Source organism: Paralichthys olivaceus, chromosome 4 (genome assembly GCF_024713975.1).
Source record: "Paralichthys olivaceus isolate ysfri-2021 chromosome 4, ASM2471397v2, whole genome shotgun sequence".
NCBI lineage: Eukaryota > Metazoa > Chordata > Actinopteri > Pleuronectiformes > Paralichthyidae > Paralichthys > Paralichthys olivaceus.
This window is the reverse complement of record NC_091096.1, coordinates 1,662,073-1,676,848: the sequence shown is the minus strand read 5'-3', so window position 1 is coordinate 1,676,848 and position 14,776 is coordinate 1,662,073. Positions and strand designations below refer to the sequence as shown.

The 14,776-nt window shown below is 42.9% G+C and overlaps 2 protein-coding genes across 6 annotated transcripts; one reads left to right on the top strand and one right to left on the bottom strand.

Annotated features, from left to right (window-relative positions):
* The first annotated feature begins 693 nt into the window (after positions 1–693).
* rnf215 (ring finger protein 215) lies at positions 694–6,344 on the top strand. 3 transcript variants are annotated; one of them, XM_069523253.1, is made up of 10 exons: positions 694–1,126; positions 2,022–2,174; positions 2,255–2,326; positions 2,584–2,669; positions 3,166–3,220; positions 3,340–3,444; positions 3,942–4,058; positions 4,436–4,579; positions 4,764–4,866; positions 5,547–6,344. In XM_069523253.1, exons 1-10 carry the CDS (start codon positions 911–913, stop codon positions 5,567–5,569), a joined length of 1,074 nt encoding a protein of 357 aa, XP_069379354.1. In that variant the 5' UTR covers positions 694–910; the 3' UTR covers positions 5,570–6,344. The 3 variants fall into 3 exon arrangements, with proteins under 3 accessions (XP_069379354.1, XP_069379356.1, XP_069379355.1); XM_069523254.1 differs by having other exon boundaries at positions 795–1,126; positions 2,022–2,165; XM_069523255.1 differs by lacking the exon at positions 3,340–3,444.
* An 875-nt stretch (positions 6,345–7,219) lies between these two features.
* Positions 7,220–14,461, bottom strand: ascc2 (activating signal cointegrator 1 complex subunit 2). Of its 3 annotated transcripts, none has more exons than XM_020109069.2 (19): positions 14,321–14,461; positions 13,579–13,682; positions 13,315–13,473; positions 12,988–13,161; positions 12,626–12,755; positions 12,267–12,334; positions 11,961–12,074; positions 11,728–11,840; positions 11,559–11,633; positions 11,372–11,476; positions 11,223–11,291; positions 10,959–11,033; positions 10,578–10,812; positions 10,151–10,341; positions 9,603–9,722; positions 9,154–9,378; positions 8,973–9,063; positions 8,646–8,737; positions 7,220–8,370 (listed from the first exon to the last, which is right to left on the bottom strand). In XM_020109069.2, exons 2-19 carry the CDS (start codon positions 13,660–13,662, stop codon positions 8,199–8,201), a joined length of 2,292 nt encoding a protein of 763 aa, XP_019964628.2. In that variant the 5' UTR covers positions 13,663–13,682; positions 14,321–14,461; the 3' UTR covers positions 7,220–8,198. The 3 variants fall into 3 exon arrangements, with proteins under 3 accessions (XP_019964628.2, XP_019964627.2, XP_019964629.2); XM_020109068.2 differs by lacking the exon at positions 14,321–14,461 and adding an exon at positions 14,168–14,187; XM_020109070.2 differs by lacking the exon at positions 14,321–14,461 and adding an exon at positions 13,937–13,958.
* Between the last annotated feature and the right edge of the window lie 315 nt (positions 14,462–14,776).

Here is a 14,776-nt window from a genome sequence, read left to right as displayed (position 1 = left end):
AAATTCTACAGCATCAAATCATATTATATACACACATGGCAGGTGCAGGTCATGTGATACTTGTTGTTAGCTTGTTGTTAGCTTGTTGTGTAACATCTTCCAGCAGCTATGATATCAGCTCGGAGGTACATCTGCTAAAGGAAGATTCAAAGCTTAACGAACAATTATCTCACTTATTTCAGCTCCTACATCGGCTGTTATTGTTTAGTCACTTTTACTGACCCGTTTCATTTCAGAACTTTCAGGTCATATTGAAATGAGTCATATTGAAATGAGTCATATTGAAATGAGTCATACTGAACAGACGTGCCACTTTTTTTTTTCCTTCAACAAAACACCTGCTTGAATTGCACTAAGTGAACAAAGTGTGTGTTATTTTACTAATAAATTATGATTTATTTTTTATATTTATTATTGAATTAAACTTTCGCGGCATGTAGCGGTGTCGACCTGTCACCTTTAACCCGTCATCAAGTGAAAGAACTACGGTGGCCTTCATGTTGCGAAAAATCGCGAAAAGCCAGATATTGGTTTGTCCCTTCTGAGCTGCCATAGCAACAATGACGCAACAACATGGCGGACACCGAAGAGCACATCTGATGTATTTTAAAGATAAATCCGTGTGAAGATATAAAAAACTAATTATAATGAAACGAACACACATGTATTGTTTATTTGTGATCACACAGCAAAGATAAAACTATTCTGCTCTTTATTTCACGATGTATCTGAACCGTGCGAGACAAGATGCTAACACCCTCCTCGTTTCCGGTTGACCCGGAAGTTATCCGGGCTTGTTTACATTCTCAGAGGAAGGAGAGAAACGTCACCAGCTTCCGCTCCAGAACAACAATGTCTGACACGCTGGGTTTTCGTGTTTGTTAACGTTTCCTCCGTGTCGCCTCGGACCATGGCTCCTTCTCTCCGCCGCCGCTGCTGCTGCTGCCTCTGGGTCGCGCTGCCGCTGCTCGGGCAGCTGGTGGCGGCGGAGCTGCTCGCTCAGGTGGAGGTTTTCCTGGAGCAGCGGCCCGGGGTCAGCGCTCTGCTCCAGGGGGAGGTGGTGGAGCCGAGCGGCGGCGGCAGGAGCCCCGAGCCCCGGGAGGAGCTGGACGGGGAGCTGGTCCTGGTGAGTGTCCGGAGGCTCTGGTTCAAAGATCATTCATTTAATGTGGTGATGGTTGTTTATAACACTGAGTTTATAATGGGACCAATTATTATATTTAAATCTACCAGTTTACCCCAAATATGATCAATCAACTTTAGTTTAAATAAAATAAGTAATACATGTGTGAAATCTAAATATACACTCTACTTTTCCTTAATGATACTTTATTATGGTTATTATTTTCGGTTATATGATCAGAAAAATGCTTATTTCTTGTTATATAAAGTGAATATTTGGGGTTTTGAATTAAATTCTTGTGGCAAATGATGCTGACAGTGATATATTTGATTATATACTGTATATATTTGTGTGTGTGTGTGTATTAAAAGGCTAGAAGTGACAAGAAATGAAATTGAGATTTTTTTTAAAGTACATTTTCAAACTGGAAAAACAAACGCTAATAATCGTAGATCTTTATTTTCAACTAAATCAAGGTCACAAACATGCTTATTTCCTGTTTTACTTCAGTAAAGTGAATCATTTGAATTAAATTCTTGTGGCAAACAACGGACTAACGTTTCATTTGTACTTGCACAAATAAACCACAGAAAATTCCACGTGTGTATAAACCTGCTCGGCAATGAAACCTGATTCTGATTAAGAAACAAGACAAAATCAACTTGTGCTCTAAGAAATTGTTGTTGGCATTTTCCTTTGTTTCATAAATCAAATGACTAATTAAGTAATTTAATAATTGTTCAGTTTATAGTGAAAATAATCTTTTGCTCTCTATGAACAACTCTCTCCTTGGATAGCTGCTGTAAATGGTCCCTGAGATTCTTCCTCTATGTCTACTCCTCAACTTTGAGCTTTTAAAGGAAAGTTGGATTTGACAATATTTGCATTTTCTCCTCAGGTTCAAGATGAGGAGTCGCAGGTGAGCGGAGGGAAAGCGGAGGAGGACGCCAGCGAGCAGGAGCCGTGGATCGGGCTGGTTCCCGTGGAGATGGACGACAGCAAAGCCTCCACTGGGAACCAGGAGTCCTTCACTGATGCAATGGTGAATAAAGTGAGTGTGGTCGAACTCTGAGTTATTTTGTTTTGAGCTTCAGTTGAATAAAACGTAAGATTGTCTCGTCTCTGTCCAAGATGAAGCGAGCCCTGGTCCTCGGAGCTTCAGCGCTGATCATTCTGGCTCTCAACCAGAACACCGTCAGTGAGGTAGAAGTATCTGAGAAGTTGTGTCACTGATAATTACAGTTGGATATGTGTGTGTGTGTGTGTGTGTGTGTGTGTGTGTGTGTGTGTGTGTCATCACATGCAGTTTGTATTTAATCTTAAAGTACAGCCCGGCCAATATACAGTATATTGTTGGGGTCTGATATTGTAGAATAAAATATTTGCTCAAAAACATTGAGGTGTGAAAATGACGGTGTTGCTCATGTTTCTGAACTAAATTCTGGCTCTTTGTGTTTCAGATGGATCTTTCTCAGGTTCTGTCGAAGCCCATCATCGTGATCCAGACGTCTGAAAATGTCACTAAGCTGATCGGAGCTCTGCTCAGGTACAAGAACGCCTCAAAGTCACAGAACTGTTCTGTTCCCTGAATTCAAATGTAAAGATAACTTTATTTATTACTCAGAGGGTTTATAAAGTACAGAACATAATGTCTGTGGTGCTGATGGTAGAAATCACAGTGTCTCGAAATTAACCAGCCGTTTCTCTTACATATCAAATATTAAGTTCTGAAAATTGGCACTGAATATTAAGTCTTAGTCTTAACTTCAAATATAATAATAATGAAATGTTTGTTTCTGCTTTAATCGGAAATGTATTTAAAAAGTCTGATCAGATCTTTATTCACTGTGGTTTATGTTGATGCCACAAAGATTCCACCAGTTTGTCTTTTGATTTGTTCCTTATTCTGTACATGGAACCTCGGTTTATCTTTTAATCTCCTTCTACTTATTGATAAAAAATTCATTTATCGGTTTGTCCTCCTGTAAGCTCAGCGCTCGATGATTGTTCTTGGCCCTTAACGTCAGTTTGTGTCTTCACAGGGGCCTTCAGGCGACAGCGAAAATCACGTACAAGACGATCCTGCAGGACAACTTGGTGAGCGCCGCCACAATCCGCTGACTGTGTGTTTTTCAGTTGTTAGCACCCTCCAGTGGTGAGTGAACAGATGACAGGCTGAGCTGACAGTGAGCACGTGCTGCTGTGTGTTCGGGCAGGGCGCCACGCTCACGCTGTGGTCCAGCTGTGGGCGATCGAGAGGCGGGCGCTACGGAGAGTGGCAGGGGGTCATCTGCACGGGAGAGACCAACTCTCAGGTCCAGGTGGGGGGGAGCAGAATCAACACATCAGCATCTTTCTTTCTTGAAGTCAAACAACTTCAGAATGTTTCACAGAACAAACTTAACAAAATACAAAACAACGCAGACAAAGTACAACTTAAAATTATAAGTATAATGAAAGTTCATGTGAAGTAAAACAAAATGTCTGAATCAATGAAACCAATCAATCACACACAGTCTCAAATTTAGTCGATTTCAATATTGTCTTCAATGTTTCGTTGTTTAACTTTTTATTTATAATAGAGGAGTGATTTATTTATTATGTTTATTTTTCAGGGAGAGTGTATTTTAATAAAAACACTGTAAATATTTATTATATATTTAAATCCAGGCATGAAAATACAATTCCAAGTTTAGTTTGAACACTTTTAAAAAACTCATTTGTGTTTTCTGAGTCGTTGTCTGTGATTTAAATGAAATGTATCTTAGTCAGAAGATAAAACAACTCCTCTTCCTCTTCCCTCGCTCCGTGTCTGTAGAAATACCTGCAGCAGTTGTGGGACACTGTCCTCCTGGTGGCGCTGATCATCAGCACCGGAGTCATCGTTCAGGCCCGTTGGCAGTACCAGGACCACGAGCTCAACGACGACCTGGAGGTAAACGCCTCAGCTCTCATCGAGACCCTGTAGGTTCCAATGGTCTGTGGAGATGGTGCTAACTGAGCAGACTGTGTTTCACTGTACTTGTAAAATGTGCAGTGTTGAATCTAATCGAAGTAAGAAGTACCTGAACATCTTTAAAACCTCTAATGTATTTACGACTCTGAGTTTCTGAGGATTCGTATCTTCACTACACAGTTCCAGTGATCCATTTAGTAACAGCCAGTCTCAGAACATTTAGATTTTATTGAGCTCCGAGCGTCAATGTTCCAGATGTTCCAGAAGTTCCAGATCCATATCTCGTAAAAGGAAAACTTTCAGTCCTGTGTTTCCATAACGCCGTCATGTGACGCTCGGCTGCGTCGTGTCCTCAGCTGCTTCCCAAACAGGACGTCCTGAAGAGGATGTCGTCTCTGAAGACCAAAACGTATCGTCAGCCCAAACCCTGGTGTGACCCGTCCCAGCCGGTGGAGACGGACAACTGTGCCGTCTGTCTGGAGCCGTTCAACAACAACCAGGTATAAAAGATATAAATCACAGTGATTATATTTATATTTATATATAACTGACAGTTTATACAACCCGCTGTCCTGCGCCTGAGATAAACACCAGAAAGCTCCGGTGCTGTGACTGCTGATTTCAGATCACGTGATCTGTGATCCACGAAGTGCGGTTCATCATGTTGTGTTGTCGTCCTCTCAGTGTCTGCGCGTGTTGCCGTGTTCTCACGAGTACCACAGAGAGTGTGTGGACCCCTGGCTGCTGCTGCAACACACGTGTCCTCTGTGCAAACGCAGCATCCTCAGTGAGTTCACGTCACGACATCACAGTCACACTGTCGTCTTCTGCTCTCTGATACACAGGTTCTACACTGAATGATAACATTTTATAATAGTTTCATTAGTTTAATAAAGAAACATTATATTATTTGTACCAAAGTGAACTGTCCGTCAGTGTTGTATGATTTATATTCTGGTTTTACAGGATCATACTTATTTATAATAATTATCGTAAAGTGTAGCTCAGTGTTTTAGTTTGTTATGATCAAGACAATTTAAATTTATTTGGGTAATTTAATCTACAATGAGACTTTTTTTTTTTTAGATTTTATTTCTTATAAAGTCAGAGCATATTTTGTGAAATCTTAATCTTAAATATAACTAACGTCAGATGAATGTATTTACTTATTATATTTCTGTGAACTGTGGTGGAACAGATGTTTTGATTTAAAGTACTGCAAAGTTGTACTTCAGTATAGTTCAGCATCTGTAACATTATCACCTTTAAATACCAGGAAGGATCCACTATGTTTTTTCTTTCTGCAGCAGAAACTCCTGAATGTCTAATTATTTCTTTCTTTAAATATGATCTATTGTTTGAGAATATAAATCGACCACTAAACTCTAAAACTAAATGTTCTGTCTTTTGATTGGATTTGAATTTTTCACGTGTTTCTCTAAATCGTTTTATTTCCTGTCTCCTCAGGCAGCGTCTGTAAAGACAGTTAACGGTCGCCTCACCTCCACCAGCGCCGCAGCAGCCGCAGGGAATCAACCCTCGTCCTCGGTGACTCACCTGTAGCCGTTTTTTTTACCGACCTCGCCGCTTCCTCCTTCCAGCAATGCATTGTGGGAGCAAATCATGACTCCTTTGGGACTGTGGCGCAGTCGGACGTTGACCTCTGACCCTCGAGGTGGGTCGCAGACAAACAGTGGAAGTTTGAACACAATACTATGAAGTACTGTAGCGTGACGCTGGGCGGTTAAGATGTATAATGTAAATAACTGATCTGAAGTCATCTCGCTCAGCTCTACTGTCGAAGAACTGTTGTGCATGAACAGTTCTTCTCCTGGGATCTTGTAACTGTTCACCTGTGGAAGTATTCGTTTGTGACGATGTGACACAAACACGAAAAGCGTCTGAGCCACAAAACATTTCCCCTTTTTTTCTCCTCTGTTAACGCTGACGAGCTCGGCGAGTATTCACGAGTCAGCTTGTGCCTGAACGTTCACTCGCCACACGTCGACGTGCAATTTATTTCCTAACGACGTCAACAACAGACGCGTCAAGCGGACTAACAGATGTAAAGAGTAACCGACTCCAGTGTCCAAACGTATTTCCGTTAGAAGTGAGTGGTAGCGGTTCTGTAGTTGTCGTGCAGGATTAACAGTCGATAGCAGATGTGAGTGTTTGCACTCGTCCGTAATTTGCCTTATTGCACAAACACACCTCCTGAACTGTCTGAATCCAGACGTTTGTTACAGTCGCTCTCTGTTTTGCTTGGTCGGCGGTGGAGGAGCTGAACGTGTAGTTTGAGGCTGCGGCCTCGACTCAGATGCTTTTTCAACCTCTTTGAATTCTCTTTACGTTCGGAGCGTTTGTGTGAAGAAGGTTAAAACCTTTCTGCTGCGTCATGTGACCTCGCGCTGCTCTGACACAGCCGCAAAGTTAATCTGAGTAATTACAAAGTTTTTGACCCGAGCCCGACGAATATGAACCTTTTTGAGTTCCCTGATTCAAGTTCTATATATTTGGTAGAATTTTTTGTTTTCTTTATGTTTATAGTTATTTATGATGAAGTCTTTTAAACCTCACTCACATTTCTTGGGTTTGATAACATCTTGGAAATCGTTGCCAATTATTTTAAATATGTAAATCAACTAATATCAGTATGAGAATCTTTTAAATCCTTAATATCTGCATCAGCCCCAATAATCCATATTTGTTGGGCTCTAATTTTAATTTAACGCAACAGAGTGTTAGCGCCTCGTCGAGGGAAAACATTCGATTTGGAGAATTAAGTCGTCATCGAGAAGAAACTTGTAATATCGCTAGAATAAAGTCGTAAATTTACAAGAATAAATAACTTGTCAGTGTGATTATAATAAACTCAGCTTCTCCTGATTCTAGTGACCATGTTGAGCTGAGGAAGCATTTTGTTAGTTGTGAAACTTATAAAGTAGAAGACGCTCCTCATTTTAAAACAGGAGACGTAGATTAAATTACGACTTTTTTCTCGAAATCTCAGAATTTAATTTTCTTTACCGTGACATTAATACTCCGTCGTACAGTGACGGGATGATTGTGTGAAGAAAAGCCTGAAGTCAGAGTTTATTTATAATTTACAGATGAAATATTAAATAGCAAGTGTTAAACTATTGTAGGATTTATGGAAACTTTATTTATTTAAAATGTTACAGCTCAACAAAACAGTTAACTTCAAACTCTGAAGCATCTCCGACATGTTCTCGTGCTAAAAGCAAAAACCTCACATCCACTTGAATTCTTTGCATCTTGTGAAAGACGGAGTCGGAGTCCGAAGATGTTGGAAACATAACATCGAATTTATTTTGTTATTTTTTGCAACGTCAACTTCAAAAAGCAAATTAAAGAAGCTTTTCTTTAATTCGAAAAAGCAAAATGACAGATCCGTTCTCGTGGTAGAAAATAGTCTGTGCGTGGCAGCGTGTGTGTGTGTGTGTGTGTGTGTGTGGGGGGGGGGGGGGGGTCTCAGCAGCGAGTGTGAGACACGAGGCTCCACTGAGCAGCACGTGCTTCCAAACACAAACACAGCAGCAGCGAGACGTAGAGACGATGCTGTGAAGGCTGGAACCAGGGATGACGTCGCATGCGGTTAAATATACGCTGCTCGTTGAGGTTCAGAGACGCTGATGTCCAGACTTTGACACCAGGTCGGTGATTGTTCTTCCAGCTACAGACGGTCTCTGTAAAACCCTGAATGTCTCGTCCTTTGTTATTTTCCTATGTTGTCTCCTCGATGATGATGATGTCAAAGAAACTTCTCTCACTCACTATGGATCTTAATAATAAACTGATTTGTTACTTGGCAAAAATAAAACTCTCATTCTTTGTCCTCAGAACTTTGGTTGTTGATGAGCTAGAGAAAGAAAAGCAGATGTTGAGCGTCTCAGTCAACGAGCTGCTCAGAAAGTCCAATAATTACATTTCTGTCCAGCGACTGAAAACCTTCAGTGACTTCTCCCGCTTCACTTCAGGACCGGAGCGCCATCGAAAGTCCGTCCAACCAGAACCTGGATTTCCCTTTTGTCTCTGTCACACTCTCTATCCACCACCCTGCCACCATCAGTCGGGTCGAGCAGCAGCCGTCGACACGCGTCAGGACGGGATCATGCCTTTGTTCCTCTTGCGGTCGGCCATGCTGCGCCGGTTGTGGTTGGCCACACGGTTCTTGTTGGCTTCCTTCTTGCGTCGGTCCAGGAATGTCTCCGTGGTTTGTCCTTGGCCTTTGGGTTGACCGACCACGTTGGTGGTTCGCTCCGGTCGGAAACTGGGAGAGACGGACGAAGGGACAGGGATGTTGTGTTTGTTTCATTTGGTGCAGATCCAAATAAAACTCTGAAGTTAAATGTGGTTTCATAAAGAGATGGAAGTATGAACTCTACGTTTAATAAAACTTTACAATCACTACAATACTTTTTAACCGTTAACCCTTAATTAAGAGAACTGGAAAACCTCCAGAGAAAAGCTCGTTGAATGTGTAAATGTTCTGAGGATAAAGGTTTAAAGAAAATCCTGGATCTACAGAGGACGTTAAATCTTTACCCTCGTCTTTGCTGCATCGCTGCTCTTCTGGCCTCAGCTCTCTCCCTCAGCAGCGCCGGGTCCTGCACAAACTGGTCCCTGTTCACGTTGTTCTGAAACACAATGGATTCACATGGAAGAAGTGGAGTCACGACGGAAAACCACGACGCGTCTGTCGCAGAGAATATGTTAAATTTAAAAGACGTTGGCTGCAGTTTACAGATCAGAAAAAAACTGAGCAGCTCATTCACATGTATGTTTATATTCAGATTATATTATTTTACACAACTTTATTAACACTGGTCAAATAGAAAAGTTGTTTCTTGTATTGTTAAAACATTACGGTACCTGTGAACTCTCTCCCTCCTCTTCATCTTCACCCTCCTCCTCTTCCTCTGCTTTGTTTCCTTTTCTCAAAACCCGTGGGATTGTGAACGGTCTGCAGGGAAACAAACGTTCTGTAGTTATCGTCCGTCTCAAGGACGAAAACGATCCAGATTTATAAAGTTTCCTGTGTAAGGTGATTCACCTTCGGTTCAGTAAACTGTCTCTGTCCAGGTCGTTGGCTCCCACTTGGTTCATGTCGTAGGTGTCGTCGTACTCGTCGTCGTAGTCGTCGAGGCCGTAGTCGGCGGCAGTTTGACCGGGTTCGATGACCACCTCGTCCACCACGGTCTCGTAGGCCTGATACCGAGCCCGCTGCTCCTCGATGTGCCGCTTGTCGTTCAGCATCTCTCGAGGGTTCTCGCCTTTCCTGCAGGAGACGGAAAACACGGAGGCGTTCTTCGTTTCCTTTAAATGTATTTACAGTTCGTGGCGCTTACATGGTTTGAACTTTGAGTTTTGAAGTCTGTACAGATTTGATATCGTCATCTGTCACCAGGATATGGATGGTTTACTTTTTCTTTGTCGTTTTGCCAATGTGAGTCCAGGATGTGTTAGTGTTTGATAAGTGGGCGTGTCCTGTATGCTTTTTACCTCCGGCCCTTCCAGATGCGGGACATGTCCACCTGGTCCCTGCGGAAGACGTCAAACTCATCGTCATCAAACACGTTGGATCTGTCGCCCAGAACATTTGGAATCTCCTCCTTCACAGGCCTGAAAGGACGAACAAACTGTGGGATCAGCTGAAATCACTTCAAAACTAATGATCATAAACTCAAAGGTCCACAGAATAAAACCTGAGTGGCTGTAAGAACTGTCTCTGAACTTGTTGGCGTCATAAACTTAGATTTAAAAGAAATTGTTTGAATAAAACTCCTTTAACTCAACCAAAATATTCAGAAGTGAAGTTTTCATGATGTAAATTCCACAATGTCTGTATTTGTTTTGGAGAAACGCTGGAAACTACATCACATCTTAAATCACATCTCAGGTTTTAACTGCAAGATAATGTGACATTGAAAATAGAATGAACTAACTACAGAAAGCCAGGATTGTGAGTCTCCTGACAGAAAAACAAGACTATCGGTCTAATGATACTCTCTGGATTATACTTCTCTCTGGACAGAGGTGTGTTGTGTCACCTCGGCATCGCTCGGTCCAGTTTGTCCAGACTCGGAGTTAAACGATCCTCCAGGATGTTGTTGATGACGAGCTCAGTGTTGTAGTCGTACTCCTCCAGACACGCCAGCAGGAAACCTTCGCCCAAATCAGGCAGCAGGTCCCGGATACACGACAGCAGAGACTCCAGCTCGGCCGAGCTCACCGTACACACCTGAAAACATGCACATGTTTTTTCTACACAAACATTTTAAGCAAATATTTAAAATAAAGTTTGGTTTAAAATCTGACATGTAAATTAATGAATGACCTTAAATTGAACATGTTTGCTTCATGAACTGTTCAAACAATAGTAGACGGTCACGCTGGGCTGTGGATCTTATTAATCTACTGACACTGAGCTTCCATTAAAACGTAAACAAGAAACTGTAAAAAAATCACAGAACTCACGTTGTTTTCTTTTCGGGGCACATCCAACATGGCCTCTGCTCCCCTCTCACACTCCTCTCTCGGTTCTCGGACCTGACGATTAAAACTGGCAGAGGAGGCGGCGGCAGCAGCAGCAGCTCCCCCCGCTGCTCCCTGATTGGCTTTAGGGTGAATCTGGCTCTGTGGTTTCCGCCGCCCGACGCTCTCCCAGGCACTTTCCACCCCCTGGAGCAGGTAGGACGTCCTGGTCTCATCGCTGAGGAAAACCAGAAGTTAAGGAAAGAAAAGGAAACGACTGATAACTAAATAAAGGAAATACTGTTTAATTCAGGGCCCAGGCTCCACGACTGTCAATCAAAATGTGTTTGTGTAATTAGTTATGTCTGAAGCTGATGAGGATACATGACGGGGACGGCCTGATGCAGGAGGCTGATGTCGTCTGAGATGGGAAACTGCTCATCGTAGTCTGACAAGAACCTGAAAGCCAAAAATTACTCATTCAGACAAATGGCAAAAATTGTACTTTTGAAAATATGATTTAATTAAATTACAACAAATGAAAAACCTGCTTTTAACATGACAATGTTTTTTTATTTCAAATCGTAAACAGACAAACTGACTAAACCTCTGTCTTCACTTTGGAAATCACTGAACTTCTCTTCTCACCTTTTTTCAGGTAGAAAAGACGTGAAATGTTGTAAAAGTTCCTCTGCGAACGTTTGCATGTTTTCTCTCCTGCAAAACAGCATCAGCAGAGTTAAAGCTTGCATCGATACTTGAAGGGATGATTCCACACGTCGACAGTTTGGACTCACCCCTCCAGGATGGGTTGCAGGCAGGTGTGGTGCAGCAGCAGGTGAGCCATCTCCACCATCTTGCGACAGGAGTGGGACAACCTCTTCCACAAGTCGTCCTGAAGTCTGGAGGAGGGTTTGGGAATTTATTTACCATCATCAGCCGCGTGGTTGTCTGGATTAACATTTACATGAAGCAGATTCTCACCCTTTATCATCAAAGTTCCTCTTCCTCACCGCCTTCTCGAGATCAGGCACAGCGGTCTCATAAAACGAGGTCAGTCTGACGAGAGGGAAAAAAAAAACAAAGATGCAGATCAGACAGACCGTAAACGTTGAAGCTGCCGGTCGAGAGCGACGTCCTCCCTCTGCTCTACCTGCTGAGGAAGCCGTGGGAGTAGAAGGTGGAGCAGGCAGCAGGGAAGATGTCCAGGAAGGCATGGATGGTGGTGGTGGAGTCACACAGGTACAAAATTATATCTACAAGGTCCTAGGACAGGAAATAAAACAAAAACATGCATGAACATTAGTGACGGAACACGAAGCTGCAGTGAGGAAGAAAGTCAACATTTAAAAATTGACCAAGTTGGAATAATTCTGCGTGTCTGACCTGCGGGCTCATGGTCATGGCAGTGGGCTGCTTGTGTGCGTTCAGCTTCATCGGCTCCATGGCGGTGGCTCCTTCACACTGAAGACCACACTTGTCCAGGACTGAGTCAAACACCTGAGGTTGAAATCACATCCCAGAAAACCTTTACAACTTGCTCTCAATACGTAATAATACATTATTTATATTATTGTGTGTAAGATGTGTCTTCAGTTCACTTTTTGAAAAATCTAAATAAACCCAAACATATGTTTTAGCCAGTTTCACACTTCCTGTTTATCAGGCTGAAGGTTTGAAAAGTGATGTTACCTGCAGCACAGTGGGAACCGTCTCGTCCAGGTCACTGTAGTAAGACGGCTGCTGGGTGAAGATGTTTTCTGAAACCACATCAACATGAAAATGAAGAGGATGAGACACAGGACTCAGCAGCTCCAGTAAAAACCTAACATTGTAATATAAAGTTGGATCTTGACATAATGGATCTTTTTCTTCTATCAATTTAATATTTTATATTCTTCTTCATATTAATTCTATTTAATATTGTGCTGGTGATGTAACGATTCTAAAACCGAGACTGAAATCACAATATAAACGTCTGAAAAAGAAAAATCCTCACGTCTCTGGTGTCTCACACGGAGATTTGAAAGGAACCTTTAAACGCAGCTCACCTATCATCTTGTGCAGCAGCTGGCTGTTGCCTTTTCCAAAGAGCACACACAGATCCAAGATTTTGGGAATGTCAAACAGGAAGTTTTCATAGATAATTTCTCCAAACACTGAGGGCGTGAGGAAACTCTCCTGAGAGACAAACATCCCATAAACACACACACACACACACACACACAAGGCAGCAGGTTAAACTGTATATCAAGGCTTTATACTTTATATATTCTACAATATAACAACACTATCACTGGAACATACAGACAAACCCAGAGCAACCACAATGTCAGGGATCTAAATCTACTAAACTTCCCTCAGGATCAATAAACTATCTATTTGTAGTTTCACATGTCGGTGTTGATCCTACCTTGGATTCTTTATGTGTAGCCATCCTCAGGAAGGTCAAGAAGACCACCTTGTGGACGGAGCGCTGCATCTCAGCCACCGCCGGGGAGGAGGGCAGGGCGGCGAGGTCGAGGCTCCGGGGAGTGTGACGCAGGTACGAGTCCAAGCACGACTGCAGGGACTCGTCAAACACCACCTGCAGGACAACAGTGGGATGATAATTCTCATGGAGGATAATTGTTGCTGTGGGAGTTGAAAGGTGTGTTGTTTTGTGCTGCCTCGTGTTTTTCTGTATGTAGTATTCATGCACATCATTCTCTAAAGTCACTGGATTGTGTGTTCCTCTTACCTGGCACCAGAACTTGTCGTGGGGCAGCGCGAGCAGCCACTCCAGGTCCTCGATGATGAATCTGGCATATTCCAAAAACTCCTCCACCTCGGCAGGAGAGCCGTCCTCGGGCGGAGGCTTGTAAGGCACAAAGCAGCGTTCCTCCTTCCTTTCCGGGTGCTGTGGAGTGGAGCAGGAAGAAGAAGAAGAAGAAGAAGAAGGTTTGACTTGTTGTTCGGAGTGAACTGTGATGTTTGCTCACGAGCGTCAGGGGAGCGGACTCACCAGTGCAGGCAGCGAGCGCTCTCTTCCCTGCGGCCCAGGCTCAGTCACCTGCAGCTCGTCCAGGGGCACTCGGGCACAGGCCATGACTCTTCTCTGGGTTTTATCTGTCAACAACATTCAGAAATACAAGTAACCCCTAAACTCAAAGATGTTGAGTTCATTAGACTCTGTGGAATCAGGAAATGTGGATAAAACGTGACTTGATAACAGATGATTATTCACAAACACAACTTAGTAAATGACTTTAAGAGACAGGTTTGATCCTTGTGCCTCATCATCCTCCTCATCCTCATCATCCTCCTCATGAGGAACTGCCTCTGAATCCAGTCTCAGTGTCTGAATTTGAATTAAGTCTCACTTTATATTTGATTGATGTTAAACAGCTGCGGACCAGGAACCAGCTGAGCTGCTGGAGCTGAAGCTAACGTCAGCTACACAGGTAGTTAGCTGGTTAGTCAGCTGGTTAGTTAACTGTCAGGACTAGTTGAGTAGTGACAGCTCCTGCTGCTCGTTAAGACCTGGTGATGGGTGGTTAATTAGGTTAATGAGGTTAATTAGGTTGATTGGTTTGAGTTAAAGCTGAGTTAACCTGCTCCATCAGGTGACAGCACACTGATGAATGGCTGCCGGCTAACGTGTGACATAAGGCGGCTGACTTTAACCACCCGGGGGCGTTGTCCCCGTCCCCCGGTCCCTCGTGTCGGAGCAGCGGGGAGGTGAAGAAGTGAAGTAACGTCCTCACCTCCTGTTGTGATCCTCCGCGGCTCCTTCAGGCCATCGCGTCCACCGCCGCTGGCAACTTTCCGGTGCTAACGCTAAGCTAATCAGCTGAGTTGCTGCTAAAGGAAGTGACGCAGGAAAAAAAAAAAAAAAAAGCAATAGAAGCGCACAAGTCTGTCTCTGCTGCCCCCGTGTGGGCGCCAGAGGGCAGCGCAGCATCCCCCGGTTCAACTTTATATAAAACTTTTATAACTTTAGAAGTTACGTGCTGCCTTCACTAGAGAGAAAAACTCTGGTTTACTGAGTCATTTATTTTTTGGTTTGTGTTATTGAATCATTTTTCTGTTTTTCTGACCAATTTTTTAATTTTTCTGTTTTTCTGAGAAATTTTTTTATTTTTCTGTTTTGCGGACAAATTTTTAATTTTTCTGTTTTTCTGAGAAATTTTTTTATTTTTCTGTTTTGCGGACAAATTTTT

What these genes read in the sequence shown, in the direction of transcription:
- rnf215 (XM_069523253.1), top strand. Translation starts at nt 911, where the DNA reads ATGGCTCCTTCTCTCCGCCGCCGCTGCTGCTGCTGCCTCTGGGTCGCG. An exon ending in CTGATCGGAGCTCTGCTCAG is followed by an intron (nt 2,670 to 3,165) that starts GTACAAGAACGC and finishes GTGTCTTCACAG; the next exon opens with GGGCCTTCAGGCGACAGCGA. An exon ending in CGATCCTGCAGGACAACTTG is followed by an intron (nt 3,221 to 3,339) that starts GTGAGCGCCGCC and finishes GTGTTCGGGCAG; the next exon opens with GGCGCCACGCTCACGCTGTG.
- ascc2 (XM_020109069.2), bottom strand. Translation starts at nt 13,662, where the DNA reads ATGGCCTGTGCCCGAGTGCCCCTGGACGAGCTGCAGGTGACTGAGCCT. An exon ending in ACGACAAGTTCTGGTGCCAG is followed by an intron (nt 13,162 to 13,314) that starts GTAAGAGGAACA and finishes GTTGTCCTGCAG; the next exon opens with GTGGTGTTTGACGAGTCCCT. An exon ending in TCTTTTCTACCTGAAAAAAG is followed by an intron (nt 11,034 to 11,222) that starts GTGAGAAGAGAA and finishes TTTGGCTTTCAG; the next exon opens with GTTCTTGTCAGACTACGATG.